The sequence below is a fragment of the Eurypyga helias genome, unplaced genomic scaffold (assembly GCF_000690775.1).
Source record: "Eurypyga helias isolate BGI_N326 unplaced genomic scaffold, ASM69077v1 scaffold23984, whole genome shotgun sequence".
Taxonomy (NCBI): Eukaryota; Metazoa; Chordata; class Aves; order Eurypygiformes; family Eurypygidae; genus Eurypyga; species Eurypyga helias.
In genome coordinates, this window is record NW_010245958.1 from 1,559 (window position 1) to 16,504 (window position 14,946).

The 14,946-nt window shown below is 43.2% G+C and overlaps 1 protein-coding gene across 1 annotated transcript; it reads left to right on the top strand.

Annotated features, from left to right (window-relative positions):
- Positions 1–1,259: 1,259 nt before the first annotated feature.
- Positions 1,260–10,361, top strand: LOC104504063 (elongation of very long chain fatty acids protein 4-like). Its single transcript, XM_010150240.1, has 7 exons — positions 1,260–1,317; positions 3,522–3,709; positions 4,781–4,861; positions 5,683–5,739; positions 7,782–7,896; positions 8,672–8,799; positions 10,191–10,361. The coding sequence occupies exons 1-7, from the start codon at positions 1,260–1,262 to the stop codon at positions 10,359–10,361; spliced, it is 798 nt and encodes a 265-aa protein (XP_010148542.1).
- The last annotated feature ends 4,585 nt before the right edge of the window (positions 10,362–14,946 follow it).

Below are 14,946 nucleotides of genomic sequence, written 5' to 3' on the forward strand. Positions count from 1 at the left end.
TGGTGCTGCGTGTGCCGTTGCATGTCAGGATGTGAGGTCTGCAGTCAGGGAGGTGTAGGTATAGCAAGTTTTTTTGTTTACTATGATTCACTGGAGTAAATGTGTATGAAATTGGGATATTAGAAAAGCCTTATTAATTTTAACAAGTTTTATCCAGATGTGCAAAGTCAAAAGTATAGTCAGTAAACAGTGCCAGGCATGCTTTATGCATTTGTAGTTCCAGCAAAACTATGTGGTCTGGGTATTAGAAACTCTTTATATTCATAAGGCTCCCTAAAACACGTTTATGCCAGTATAAGAGGCATTATATTAAGCTACAGGTTTCCCTGATGTGTAATGCACAAGGTACTGTGCTGCAGGGACCCAGCAGGCACAGGGGAGCAGGGGACAGGTCCAAAGAAGGTGTGGGTACTCTTATACTCATCAGTCTATGAGAAGTCAAAGGAGAAAGTGTGTTTTTCTCAGTACCAGGTGGAGATTAAACTGGGAAGAAGCTCTCCTGTGTATTTGCTAATGGAGAGAATGAGGGAGACAACACAAGCTGTTGAAAGTAACTACAATAAAGTGTTTTCCAGGTGAACTTCCAAATGCCATTGAAAAGGTCTCCCTGCTAAAGGAAAGAAGGGAAGAGGAGAAGCTTCATATTATGTATGAGTATTCTACTTTTATATACTGTATTGTGGAACATATACAAGATAAAGCAAAATAAACAGTGGATAAACTGGGTCTTGGGAAGCCCAACAACCAACCCAGCTCAGTTAACATCTCTGGAGTTGCAGCAGTACTATATTAATCCCAAACTGCCTGCTAGCATTGTGAATCTCCAGGGATGCCTGCAGAAGGATGTAGTTATGTCACCTGGTGCGTGTCCTTGCGTGAATGTTGTGTCTCCACTGCATTAGAAAAATTATCACGTGATAGATTTCCCAACATGGTACACAGAACTCCTGGCTCTGCTATTTTGCATGCAGCTATTCAGAGTATTTTTAGAGGTGAAACCTCAACCAAATATCAAAATATGGAAATAGAAGTTAAATAACTAATCATTACAAGGGGGGGTGTCTTCCTTTTTTAAACATGACTCTAATCCTGGTTGAAAATTTCAATTTCTATAGACAACAAACTATTTTCTTTTCATTAGCTGTAGTCCTGAGCCTTTGTCTAAGGATCCTGCTTACTCAACACTCAGTCAGGGCTAGGATAAATGGAGTTAATATTATTCTGGGGATGCTAAGTTTAATTTCTTTCCAGAACCTGTGATGGCTTCAACTTGGCAGAAAACTCAGGAATTCTACAACTGGATCCTTGAAAGTGGAGGTAGGTAGAGATACTGTCTTAAATAGGAAATTCCACATAATTAGCATGATCATGAAGAACAAGCCTAGAAGGACAATGATCCTCATATGAGCCCACATTTTTTTTCACTAGGCAGATTTTCACTTTTCCTTCTCCATGATCATGAACTTCCCTTAAGTCTTGAAATATATCTCAGGGACGCTCTACTGGGATCACTGTAAGGAATGAAGGGCTGGGTGATTTTCCCTGCCCATAGCTAGGAACTCTCAGCAGCTTTCTGTTCAATGTACAATGGGCTATGACAGGATGATGAGCAATACGTGCTCAGGGTTGCCTTTTAGGTCTGGAATATTAAAGCAATTGAATTTTTTAAAAGGCATATTCCTGTTTCATAGAAAAGCTCAATAGACCAAATTGTTAATACTTTGAGGTTTAAATCCCTTGTGAAGTCAGTAAATCCTATTATCAAATGAACTGTTGGCAGAAACGACTCTTCAGTGTTTGAGATTTGACATTTGCAGTTAGGACTTCAGTTAGGATCTTCAATAGCTAGAGCTTCTGCAGGTCCTGTTTGGTTCCACAGGGCTCTGTTGGATCCACGAACATAAGGAGAAGTCACGAAATGGCATGAAGGTAGAATGGCAGGCCTGCATGGTGGCTTTGACAGGAGAAGAACAAGGGGGATAGCCTTCAGGCTGTAAAGGTTTCAGGACTTAAATTTCAGAAGAAAGTCTAAATTGGGATTCAGGACTTCTGACAAGCTGTTAAATCCAGAAGTGGGATATCATAGAATCATAGAATCATAGAATGGTTTGGGTGTGAAGGGACCTTAAAGATCATCTAGTTCCAACCCCCCTGCCATGGGCAGGGACACCTTGCACTAGACCAGGTTGCTCCAAGCTTCATCCAGCCTGGCCTTGGACACTTCCAGGGATGGGGCATCCACAGCTTCTCTGGGCAACCTGTCCCAGTGCCTCCCCATCCTCTCTGGGAAGAACTTCTTCCTGATATGTAATCTATATCTCCCTGCTTTCAATTTAAACCCATTACCCCTTGTCCTGTCACTACAGGCCCTTGTAAAAAAGTCCCCCCCAGCTTCCTTGTAGCCCCTTTCAGGTACTGGAAGGTGCTATAAGGTCTCCCCGGAGCCTTCTCTTCTCCAGGCTGAACACCCCCAACTCTCAGCCTGTCCCCAGAGCAGAGGGGCTCCAGCCCTCGGACCATCTTCATGGCCTCCTCTGGACTCGCTCCAAGTGGTCAATATCCTTCTGATGTTGAGGGCCCCACAGCTGGACGCAGCACTCCAGGTGGGGTCTCACAAGAGCAGATCAAAGATCTCATGATATAACCCATGACAGAATAGTAAACAATTGGGATGTTATGAAGGGATGTGGATTAAGAGTCATGTGAATAGGAATAGCATTAAAAAAAAAAAAATGCAAAGGAAGTTGTTGAGGGAGTCTCGCAGAGCAGTGACCACCGAGGGAATAGAAGAGGAAAGCATGAATGGGAACTGGGCCATTTTTGAAATTCTATGTCTTCAGCATTTCTGTGGGTCCACAATAATCCAAGATTAGGAGGAAGTGGCATGACCGAAAAGCTGTTGAGCTTCCTTTTGCTACAGGACTGAAGAGCAGTTTTAGCAGGGAGAAGCATTTTTGTCTTTTATTTTTCCCAGTGGAATGGCATGCTTTTAAGAGAGTCCCTCCTATGAGTAGACATAAAATTGAAGGGGTGGAGAATTTCACGTGTCCTGAGGGGTGGGATGTAAATAGCACGGATGTTTGAAACAGTGGTGTTTAGCTGTAAAGATTTACACTCCTGAAGAGCCAGGAAGTGTTTGGTTTGTTCTGTTCGTCCCTGCTGCATGTGTCTTGAACCACTTCTTTCACCCGTGTGTGGGAGAGTCTTGCAGCCTGTGGTGGAGGCTCCAGCTCCTGACAGCAGAGGTCTGCTCAGTACTGTGCTGCCGAGGCTGGCAGAGCACTCTTCTAGTGCTACAGTCCCAGTCAAATGTTGTGCTAAAGCCTTTTAGCAGAGTCTGGCACGTGGAGCTCCAGGGTAGGAGAAGGACTGTGGAATCACTTTGTACAGACACCTGCGATACCAATTCTCTTTTTGCTAGAGAGCATGCTGCAGAGAGCACGCTGAAGGGAGGGAATTAAATTTATCTGCTATACAGTATAAGGAATGTGCCAGCTTTTGCTGTGTGTTTTGCTTTTCAGATCCAAGGACAGACCCGTGGCCCCTGGTCCATTCTCCACTTCCAGTCACATTTCTCTTTGTCTCCTACCTCTTTGTTGTGGCACTGGGGCCCTTCTACATGCGCCAGCGGAAACCACTGAACCTGCGAGGCCTGCTGATCACCTACAATCTAGCCATGATGGCATTATCAAGCTACATGTTTTATGAGGTGAGAAGACAGGATTGGCTCCTAGGTAAGCACCCGGCAAGTGTTTGAAAGCCAGAGCCATTTCAGCAGCTTTGGCTGATGGACTCTATTGGAGGGAGTGGGAGCCGATTTGGACACGTCTGTGTTTGGCCACAAGAAAAATGATATTGCCCTGTTGAAAGCGTTATTTCCAGAGCATTTCTCATTTCCTCCCATTTCTCAATCTTCCTCTCATTCAGAAAATTAACCTTGCAAGGTTCCTGAATGAACGAGTTGAAAGTTGAGATCTCCCCGATAGACACAGAGTGTACAGAGGATGTGGAACCTCCTTATTTCATCTCAGGTCTGGCTGTTGAGGGACCTGTCCAAGAATAAGAGCTGCTTTTCCAGACTTACACAGTCCTCTCCAGGAGTGTCAAGCGCACTGCAGCCTCCTGCTGCGGGGAGTATCGATGACATTGTTTTCTGCTTCTCCATGCATAAGCCTTTCTACAAGCCTTTCCCGAGTTTATGTGGGCCAGTAAAAACTCTTCAAGGGAACATGGCTGAACAGGTTTGAAAAACATTGTGATGTTGACAAATGTGTTCTTTTAATTTATAACACAATTGTTCCATTTAGTTGAAGAAAATTGTAATATTTTTTTTTGAGCAAATACTACTCAATCTGAGGACAGGTATGAAAATTGCTTGGTTGGTCAGTTATACTGGTTACATGGTCCAGTTTTTAGTTTTCCAATTAATAGGTAAATTCAAACAGCCAGAACAAAATTGTATGTGAACTTTGCAAAGGAAAATGGTATTTTCAGAGAGATCCTGAAGCCTAGAACGCACTGTTCATACTGAAGCATTTTTGAGCACTCCACCAATTACATAAAGAGTTACGAATGTGCCCAGACTGAATTTTGTTTTTCAGATTCCAGCAAGGATGCGCAGTACTGTTTTAGGATTTTACTACTTGCTCAGCTATATGAATTACATGGATTTTCTGTCAGGGAGTACTAGATTGAGACCCTACTGCTTTAGCCTTCAGACGCACATCTTTTTGGAACAGATGGCATTGAACAGATCTCTATGGCTTTTCTTTTGTTTCAGTTTCTGGTAACTTCAGTCTTGGCCGACTACAGCTACCTGTGCCAGCCAGTGGATTATAGCCGAAGTGACCTTGGAATGAGGGTACAGTTCCATACAAAGCTTGCCTTAGGCTCTGCTCTTCCTGTGGGTATGCAGATTGTTTTGCTCATAAATAGCAATTTGCATGCCGAAGAAGGCTTTTACTCCAGTATGTTGCTTGTAAATCTGTTTCTCTAGACTGACTGCTTCAACAGTAGCCCTTTGCTTTAGTTCTGTATAAACTAACCATCTCAGTCAACATAGACATCTAAGTTCCCTCTTTGATTACTGGAGAGTGATCTAAAGATATATAATTAGATATGTATATACTATATATATATTGCAAATACCTCTGAAATATATGTGGATCTTTTGACTATATAAGGCTTCTGGATGATCACTCTCAAGAAGAAAACCAATTTTTATGTCCTCAACTTTGCATGACATAGATCTTAGCCAAAATTTCTTTTAGCAGAGGGATTTGGCTAAAACTATTCCTTGTCTGGTCATCGCAGAGGATGTAGAGTCCCACCAGCTTCATCTTTCCGAAATGCTGCCTGATTTTTTTCTGTTTGAGTTCAGAGCTACTATGCTTTGCTTCCAGACATAACCAGACCTTGAACAGTTGAAGGCATGAGTATTACTTTTTCAGTTTTTCAGATACTTGCTATCAGGCTAGAAACAGTTTCTGAGCAGTTCACCCTTGCCTTGTCAAGGAGCAAACAACTTAGCAAGTCAATCGTAAAGACCCTTAGTTTTTCCCCTTCGCTGTCGATCCCAGGTGGGCAGCGTTCACAGGGGGCGCAGTTGAAAATCTCAGGCAGTGGGACTGAACAGTGATTTTGCTGAGGTCTCTAACAGCGTTTCCTTGTGCTGCCCAGCAGATGGCAAGAGTGTGTTGGTGGTTCTTCTTCTCCAAAGTCATCGAGCTGCTTGATACGGTAAGGAGGGCTCGGCTGGGCTCCATAGCGGGGCTGGTGCTGAAAATAAATCACTTCCTTGTCAGAAAGGGGCACGTTGCTAAGATCCTGTAATGATTGGGTTGATGCTTTTCAGTAAATGCTGTTTGCATGTGCTCTGCTCTGCCTGTTTGGGGGAATAAGGCAGAAAGGTAAACAAGATGGCTCAGCTTCAGCGTGCTGGTTATTGACAGCGTTTGGCATGCAAGAGTCCAGTACCACCACTGGGTATCATACTGGTAGGCTTCCTCAAAAGCTCCTTTCCAGAACACACGACTCGCTGCTGTCCAGTTTGCCCATCTCTGTCCCAGTGGCTACACACATTCACTCTCCAGCACCCTTCCTGCAGGTGGGCATTCCCTCCTAACCCCAGTGCTAGGGGTGAAGCTTTATCCATAGCCAACCGTATCCTGGGCTGTGCCAACCATATCCTGAGCTGTGCCAACCGTATCCTGGGCTGTATCCAGAGCAGCGTGGCCAGCAGATCGAGGGAGGTGATTCTGCCCCTGTACTCTGCTCTGGTGAGACCCCACCTGGAGTGCTGCGTCCAGCTGTGGAACCCCCAATATCAGAAGGATATTGACCACTTGGAGCGAGTCCAGAGGAGGCCACGGAGATGATCAGACGGCTCGAGCACCTCTCCTATGACGAAAGGCTGCGAGAACTGGGCTTGTTCAGCCTGGAGAAGAGAAGGCTCCAAGGAGACCTCATTGCAGCTTTCCAGTACCTGAAGGGGCTACAACGGTGCTGGGAGAGGACTTTTTACAAGGGCCTGTAGTGATAGGACAAAGGGTAACAGGTACAAATTGAAAACAGGGAGGTTTAGGTTAGATATCAGGAAGAAATTCTTCACAGAGAGGGTAGTGAGGCACTGGAACAGGTTGCCCAGAGAAGCTGTGGATGCCCCATCCCTGGATGTCTTCAAGGCCAGGCTGGATGAGGCTTGGAGCAACCTGGTCTAGTGGAAGGTGTCCCTGCCCATGGCAGGGGGGTTGAAACTAGATGATCTTTAAGGTCCCTTCCAACCCTAACCATTCTATGATTCTATGATTCCATGGCTATTCCCAGATGGTCCCCCCAGTTCTTAGCTACCAGCTGATTAAAGCTGCCATTCAGCATCTGCCATGGCCTGTCTGGCTGAATAATAGTGGTTATTTGGGCAGTGAAGAAACTGCAAATGTACAAGTATATGTTCTGGTATTTTGGCTGCAACAGGTCATCCCAAATTTGTGGCTTACAGGTTTGTGTCCCATGTGAAACTGAAAGTTCATCTGAAGACAGAATCATTTTATAGTTTGTCTTCAGGTGTCTTCCCATATTATAAGTAGTTGACTGAACTAGCAAGGGATTCCCATCTCTCCGCTTGGTCAGCAGGAGATAGCCTAGTCAGCAGCTGTACCCCAGCCTCTCTAAGGCTTCACAGTCTAGTGCTCTTTGGGGGATAAGTTGACAACACAGTGTCTGAAAATTCAATCAGCGTGTGGAGCCTTCCTAGACCTATTGCCAGTGGGTTGAGCAATTTTCCCTGTGTTGTCATCAGCAAAAACACCCAGCTTTTTGTCAGTCCCAAGTCCCTGATAAGCAGATTCACTTCTTGTGTATGTGTGTGTGCATGTGTGTGCGCTGAAATACCTGATATGTATTCATCTGCCAAAATAATTTTCTTTACAAATGATTCCAAAAGGGTTTGGACATTCAACACAGCACTTTGTTCTGTGGATCATTCTCTGGTACCTGTAAACATCTAACCTGTGTTCTGAAAAGGACCAGATCCAGGCAGCTGCAAATATATGGAAGCTCATTCAGAGACTCAGATAAAAATAGCTGGGGGTCTGTGGAAGAAATTCTACTCGCCAGTTCATCCCCATTCCCCATAAGATCCATTGCACATGTTGCCATTTCGCCAGTTCTTATCCACAGCAGAGGAAATGGATTTGAGAGATTCAGAATCATAATTACATATTCTTAGTAGTGTAAATCTAAACACATCGACTTAAGATTTTCCTTTGTCTGGTTTCTTTCAGGTTTTCTTTATTCTGCGCAAGAAACCAGAACAGGTGACTTTTCTGCATGTATACCATCACGGCACCATGCTGTTCAACTGGTGGTCAGGGGTCAAATATGTGCCTGGAGGACAAGGTATGCTTCCGTAGGCACCTTGTGTTTCAGCTTTTCTTGTGCTGTGGAGACAACATAAACAGGGCAGATGGGCTGACTGGCAGGTAGGAAGCTCACCTATTTCCAAAGGTGTGAAAAATATGTGCATTTCAGTTTATACCATCTGCTCAGCTCTGAGGGCTATTTATCCTGTTATATTCAGTGCCTCATCCAGAATGGGAATGTGCCAGTCATTCCTCCTCCCAACAGAAACAATAACAAGATCTATTTACATCTCCACCCAGGCCAGTGCTCCCCCCATCCCCATTCAGCTGGTCCTGGTGCAGCAGCCCAGGTTCTGGCTCTGCTGCTCTGCCTCGGTCCAGCCTAGTCCCCACTCCCTTTCTGTCAAGACTGCTTCTCCATTTTTCTCCACCAAAGAGAAGCATCTGTAGCTGACACAGCGTACTAGGCCATGATAGATCGGCCCTACAAGATTCTGGGACATTCTTTTTCAGGAAGCAATTTTGGCCTTGACACCAGAAGGGTATGAAATGCTTAGGTCAGAAGGTCAAGAATTCTCTCCTCTGCCTTTGAAGCTCTTCTCTGTCTCTGAACACTAGACATGGGATGGGTATATGCTGAAAAGAGAAAGGAGAATATGACATGCTTCCTAGGCAGAGTCTGGATTGAAGGTTCGTGCACAGGGGTGATATGATGTGTTTTGAAATCATCATCATAGTGGCTCTGAGCTCATCACAGGGTTAGTCTTGAATGGTTTGTGTGTCTTGTTCATTCTGACTTCTTTACTCCTCAGCCTTCTTTATCGGGATGCTAAACTCCTTTGTACACATCTTCATGTACGGCTATTATGCCTTGGCCAGCCTGGGACCACAGATACACCGTTACCTATGGTGGAAGCGTTACCTAACCATCATGCAGCTGGTAATTAATTCCATCTGCTCATCTCCGCACAGCCGTGTCTTGGGTGGGATGGCCCCTGCTCCCTGTCTCTGTCCCCTCACTGGCTCAAGTCTCTCTGTTTGCTGCCTATGGAAATCATCATGTCCTTAGGTGTCCTCATGGACCGTTGTGAGACGTGAACTGATTGGTGACATGCTCTGAATGGTACTCAGAAAACTAGCAAGAGGCCTTCAGTGACCACATCAACTAATAAGCCCTCACCTTTGTAAGACAGAAAAAATTAATCATTAGACTCTGTTCTTTGCTGCTGTATATGGCAGCCTTTTCCTCTCTGGAGCCCTGTAAAGACAGCTAGATTCTGAGAGATGTGGGGCAGTAACTCGGGAAAACTTTGGATTGTCAGTAGGACAAGAGATTGGGCAGCCTTCTTTCTGTTTCTTCAGCAAGGAAGAGTATGTCTAACTGAAGAAAAATAGAGATGAATTAAAGAAAAATATGTGTAGAGAATCCTTCTGTAGAGAATCCCTTTGGATTTTCTTTCCCTCATCTCTGAAGAGGTGGCAATTCCTGACAAACCTATGGTTTTTCAAAGATAGAGCATAAAAGCAATGTTCCAGGCAAGGACAATGACTATAGTTAAGCATGTGGGAGAGTTAATTTCACACAAAGAGAGGTTATGCAAACAAAAAGTGTGCAGCTACCAGAGAAGAGTAAGAAGGAGCTCGGGTATATGTAAAACAGTGGTGCACTGAAGGCTGGTCCAGAATTTTTATTTATCCTGAATGGTGAAAGCAAAACAAGAAAGCATTGCGTGAAATGAAAAGGAATTTATAATGCAAAATATAGCACAGGAACTCAGTTTTCATTTTACATACTCTCAGTAGGCAGAACTCATTGCTTCAGCATATTGAGACAGGTGACACAGTAAAATACATAAGAAAAAGGATTAATGTTTAAACGAATTAAAGTAGCATCTGTAGTTCTTCTCTGTATGCTAAAATAGAAATCAGAGTTGTTATGGGTATAATAATCTGTTTACCATCAGGGAAGGTGAGGAGTCTCCCACTTTATTTCCCGTATCACAAGACATCAGCTACTGGCCTGTGGCAAAGTGGCACAAGGGCAGTTGCTCCTTGGCAAGAGAGGCTGGATTCCAAACCTGCTCCTTCCAGCGGTGGGCCAGCCTCAACGCTTGGTGGGCACTTGACACCCTTTCATGTTGGGAAAACACTGCTGGGCTTGAAAGACAAATTTTTTCAGGGATTTCAGGAGAGGCAAGCAGGTGGCACTCTGGGTTGAGGACACTACTAGTATGTTGTGCTACTCTTTATGATAGACCAAACGGTCACTTGGGGAATGTCTCATGTAGGTTCCCTAATATGGCTGCTTCTTTTTTTCCCCCCCTCTTCCAGTGCCAGTTTGTAGCCATTGCTGCTCATTCTTCCTACAACCTCTTCACAGAATGCCCGTTTCCTGATGGCTTCAACACTGCAGTCTTCCTCTACATTCTCAGCCTCATTGCTCTCTTCCTACACTTCTACTATCAGACCTACACTAGGGGAAAGCAGGAGAAGCTAACTTAAAGAAAATCAAAGAGGAGAGTGAGCACAGTCTGATGAACGTGCACATTCTGCTTCTAACATGATTCCATGAAGAGAATGTGTTTGGGGAGTGTGTGCAAGGCTCTTGTGTGGAGGCTCCTGGTTGCCTTCAAATATTTCCAGCTAAGAAGAAAAAAGAATGACATAAACTCAGGGGTTTAGGTATTGAGGAGCACACTTAATTGAAACTGATGCAAAGCCAAGCCAAGCAGTCATCAACATACAGCCTTTGTGAACTTAGCGCCAGAAGATCTCTTCCTTTCCTCCCATCTGTTAGCTCAGTTTGCAAGGTCCTGTGTCCAGCCATGACTCCTTGGCTCATCTTAGGCTACAGAGGGTTTCTTTGCATTCATAAGACTATCACAGCTTACCATTCTAGATCAGGCGGGTTCAGGTGCATCCAGCCTGAAAGCAACATCCAGGTAACAACTCACCTGTACACTGCATCCCAGCCTTTCCTATCAGGAAAGCTCCCACCAGGACCCGGGTAAACTACATCTATATGGTCCTGATGATTTAACTTTGTATTAGCATGTAGGAAATTGGACATTACGTTGTCCAACTGGACAGGTACCTCTCTTCCTTCACTGTTCTGAAGCTAAAGAAGGAATTATTAACAGTTTAATCCTAAGTAGGAAACGAATGCAGTAATAATAATCATGTACCATTTTCTGGAATGCTTATTTGCCTTTGGTTGCTCTCATAGCAATAGAAAACTTTTAATGCATGAAGACTACTTGGCATTGCTCCTTATAGATGCGATATTTTTTAAGAGAAAGAATAGACTGAGGTTCCCTATTACTAACTTTTCCCCTCCAACTTGTTGTTGCTATTATAATTTTAAAATTTTGCTTTTAATCAATCCTATGAAGTTTTACATCAGTATAAGTGGCTATTTCCACTATCAATTTGTACTGTACTAATACAAAATGTATGAAGTCACTTTATTGGCTAGTGCAAAGCTGCATAGCTCCATTGACTTTACCACGTCACTTACTGACTCCTTTTTTGCTCCTGAATTGACTTAAATTAGAATTTGACACTTATATTAATCTGCAGACAATTAAATACTGTTAATGTTTTGATCTAGTCATGCATTGAAAGTGGTAAGTTCAGATTTTACTCTACGTTGTGGTATTTCTTTACTGCATTATACTTCTGTTGATTAAAACTAGTACTGTGGAGCAGTGATTTTTTTTGCAATTGAAACACAAAGCCCCTGTAGGATAATATTAGAATTGGTAACTTAGATGTGTTGCTCTTGGCATGCTAAATTCACCCCAAATGTGAAGAAGTCTAACTCCTCCTGGAATGTCCAGACGATTAGAGGCTAGCCTGAACCTAGAAAATGGGTGTACACAAAAACTCTGTATGTGCCCCGCCAATCTGCAGTTCAGTGACCGCAAAATAAATCCACGTTGTGCGTCATCGGTCTGACATAGCTACTGCCTGCACATGTGTAAGATAAAACACTACTCTTCCATTCCTTGCCCTCCTCCCCTTCACACACACAAAGGATTTGTTTACATTACCACAGTGATACATCATATATGTCATTCCATTGATTTGAATAAGTCTTTCTTCTGATTTTCACTGGTGAGTATGAAAAGCAAAGCATTTTTTTACATCTATGTGTTAGCTGTTTTTCTTCAAGCCAAATACTTTTCTGCACAACTGACTATATAAATTGTATTGGGTTTCATACTAGAATGCTACTTTTGTTAAAGCTTTAAATAATAAACCTCTGGATGGGTCCTCTATTCTTCGCTATGTCTGGTAAGACAGGAAAAAAAATACCTGCCGTGTACCTAACATACGGCGTTCAGGGTTTCCCCAGAGCCCTCTACAGCACTGAAGACAGTGCAAGTAAAGCTGTTTCATTACTCCTATCCACCTAATGATTCACTTACGGCCCTATCCTGCTTAAACCATCAGTACATTTGCTGCCCTAGTTTCATGGTAAAGCATACTTTCCTGCAGCTGGCTAAATTATCTGTGCTTACAAAAAAATTCTAATTAATTTAGCTCTTTTTCCTATATGTGAGGGGATCATGAGTAGGTCTCAACCTCAGTTTCCCCTCACTTAAGCTTTTTCAGATTGTACTTACTAATTTCAGGGGCTTCACTAATAATTTTATACCAGAGTAAGCATCACGTATTTTAATTTTCCTTGATTCATTCATAATTAATGACTGCTTAAAAATTAGCAATGAGCAGGAAATTTGGATGAGATTACTGAATGTTTTTGTATATCCACTCCTTAAATTTTTAAATTTGTAAATATGTCATTTAGCTTTTTTTTTAAGCAGCCTATGAAGCTTAATTTGTGTCTGTGTATATCAGAGCTTACTGCAATGGATTCTGGACTGTGACCAGCCACATAACTGGTAACAAAATACAGAAGTTATGAGTTTGACACCTGACAACTGGAAGTGGCTGATCATCTAAATCAGCCACGCCACTGTAACTGTTTGTCCTAGACGTGCCACCTTTAATCTATCTATTCCTCTCTCTTCTGCACACCTTCAGTGAGTGGTCTCATCTTGTACTTTTGAGTGGGTAAGAGTTTTTTGTCACTGTGACTTCAATGGCCATAGGATGAAAATTAAGTATATTCAGTCAGGTGATAAGGAGGGTTCAAGTTTGCCCAGAAACACCATGCTTTGCCTACCTAAATAGGTGTTGGTATGGACTAGAGCCATTACAAAAGCATTGGTGCAAACAAAATTCACTTATGAGAGTCCTTGCTCTAGCAGTGAAGGTAAAATTACGTAGGTATAGCTGAGTGGCTCTGCAGGTATTGATTCTTTTCTTTCCTACTTTTGACTACACTTGTCTTCTTTCTTCTGTTTTACATTGGGTTGTCACAGGTGGTGCTGTCCACCTGGGGCTTCCTGTTGTGACGAGAACAAAAATCTGAGTAGAAGAATGTGCTCCTGGAATTTAAAATAGGATAAAGGCACAAAGTGAGAGTTCCCCTTTAAGTTCAAGTCCCTAGACTTACAGATTACACCACAATAATGCACTGAAAAATGCACCTAGATTACACCACAATAATGCACTGAAAGTCAGAAAGGCTGGAAATTACAAATTGCAAGTTTGAGTGATTCATGCTGTCTGGCAGAGTACAAAGCTTGGAGGGTGAATTGCAAATACCCTGTCACAGCTGGATTTATAAAAACCTCTGGGCCTAATGCTGATTCCACCAATATCAATGTCAAAGCCTGCAGATTTCACTGCAAAGAAGACGGCACAGCTGTGTGAAAAGCAATGCGCTCAGCTAGACGGCCTGGTTTCTGTGTGAGCAGGCTGCAACTCAGTCTTAACAGGTGACTTTTAAGGGCGCAGTTGTGGGCAAGCCTGCCCCTAATAAAATACGGGTCATTGCACTTTCTCGGAGTAGTTTCCACTCGCAAGATGTAAAACATAATGCCAGTAGTCTGTTGAAATGAGTAAGCTTGATATCTGGTAGCGCTCAGCATCTTTCCTGCTGTTCAAGTCAGTGTAAATTATGGATGTTCTGATCGAGTTACTTTTGAATTGACCAGATCGTTTACTCAACGTTTACTTTCTCACTGAAGATAAATGAGAGGGATTCTCATTTTAATCAAAACAAAATACAGAAAAGGAAACAAATTATTATTTAACCTTTTTTTCCATCAGTGCGTGATGGAAAGTTTTCAGAGGAACTTGGGCTTAAAATTGCAAAACAATATAGAATGCAGGAACATGGTTGGCTTTTAACTATAGGAATATTTTATATAAAATGTGGCAGCGTGTGGTTTTTTTTCCAAAAAGGCACAATTACTCCAAGCAATTAATTAAGCAAAGCCAGAATACAGTAGATTGCTTTGTACGATAAATAAAAATCTGTTTACAGATGTAAAACACCTCCAAGCCAAACATTAAAAAAGATCAGCTGACCCTATATATAGAACAGTGTGAATTTGCTGAATTCATTAATGAATAACTTCATGGATTAGGCCTTGATAGATGGAGTGCTCACATCCAGATGTTTACTGTGATTTGTCAATGGCCTTGTACTTAATCCTCCTGAACAGGAAATAAGAGTCTTTTCCCTGGGGTCTCCCTTGGGGACTGCAGCAGTCTCTCTCTCTGGCCTGAATCATCTCAACACCGGATCAGGCTGCTGGGGAATTAACCAAGTGAAGGAGGCACAGATTTGCCTTTAACCCCTTCGGTCTCTTCTTGGTTTCAGATGGCTTCCTCACCATCTGCCGTGATGGGAATGTTATTTAGTCATGGAGAATTTAAAAAGGGCTCACCCGTGTCATCCCCATGAGGCGTATTTAAGGGGTCCCTGTCCCCACAAAGTGTCTTGAAGCAGACACGTCTAGTCCCATCACCACTGCGGGGGAGGGCTGTGGACAGATGAAGCCTCTAGATGCTGGTGTGTTTCTCTCCACACTCACAACTGTACTGTTATTTTGGTGAAGCTGCAGCTCCACAGCCACTGTTAGTGACAGGGATGGCTCCAAGGAGAGTATTTGTGAAAAGACTGGATGTTCCCAAGGTGCCCTTCGTCAGGTATACCTGAGGGTGTGTA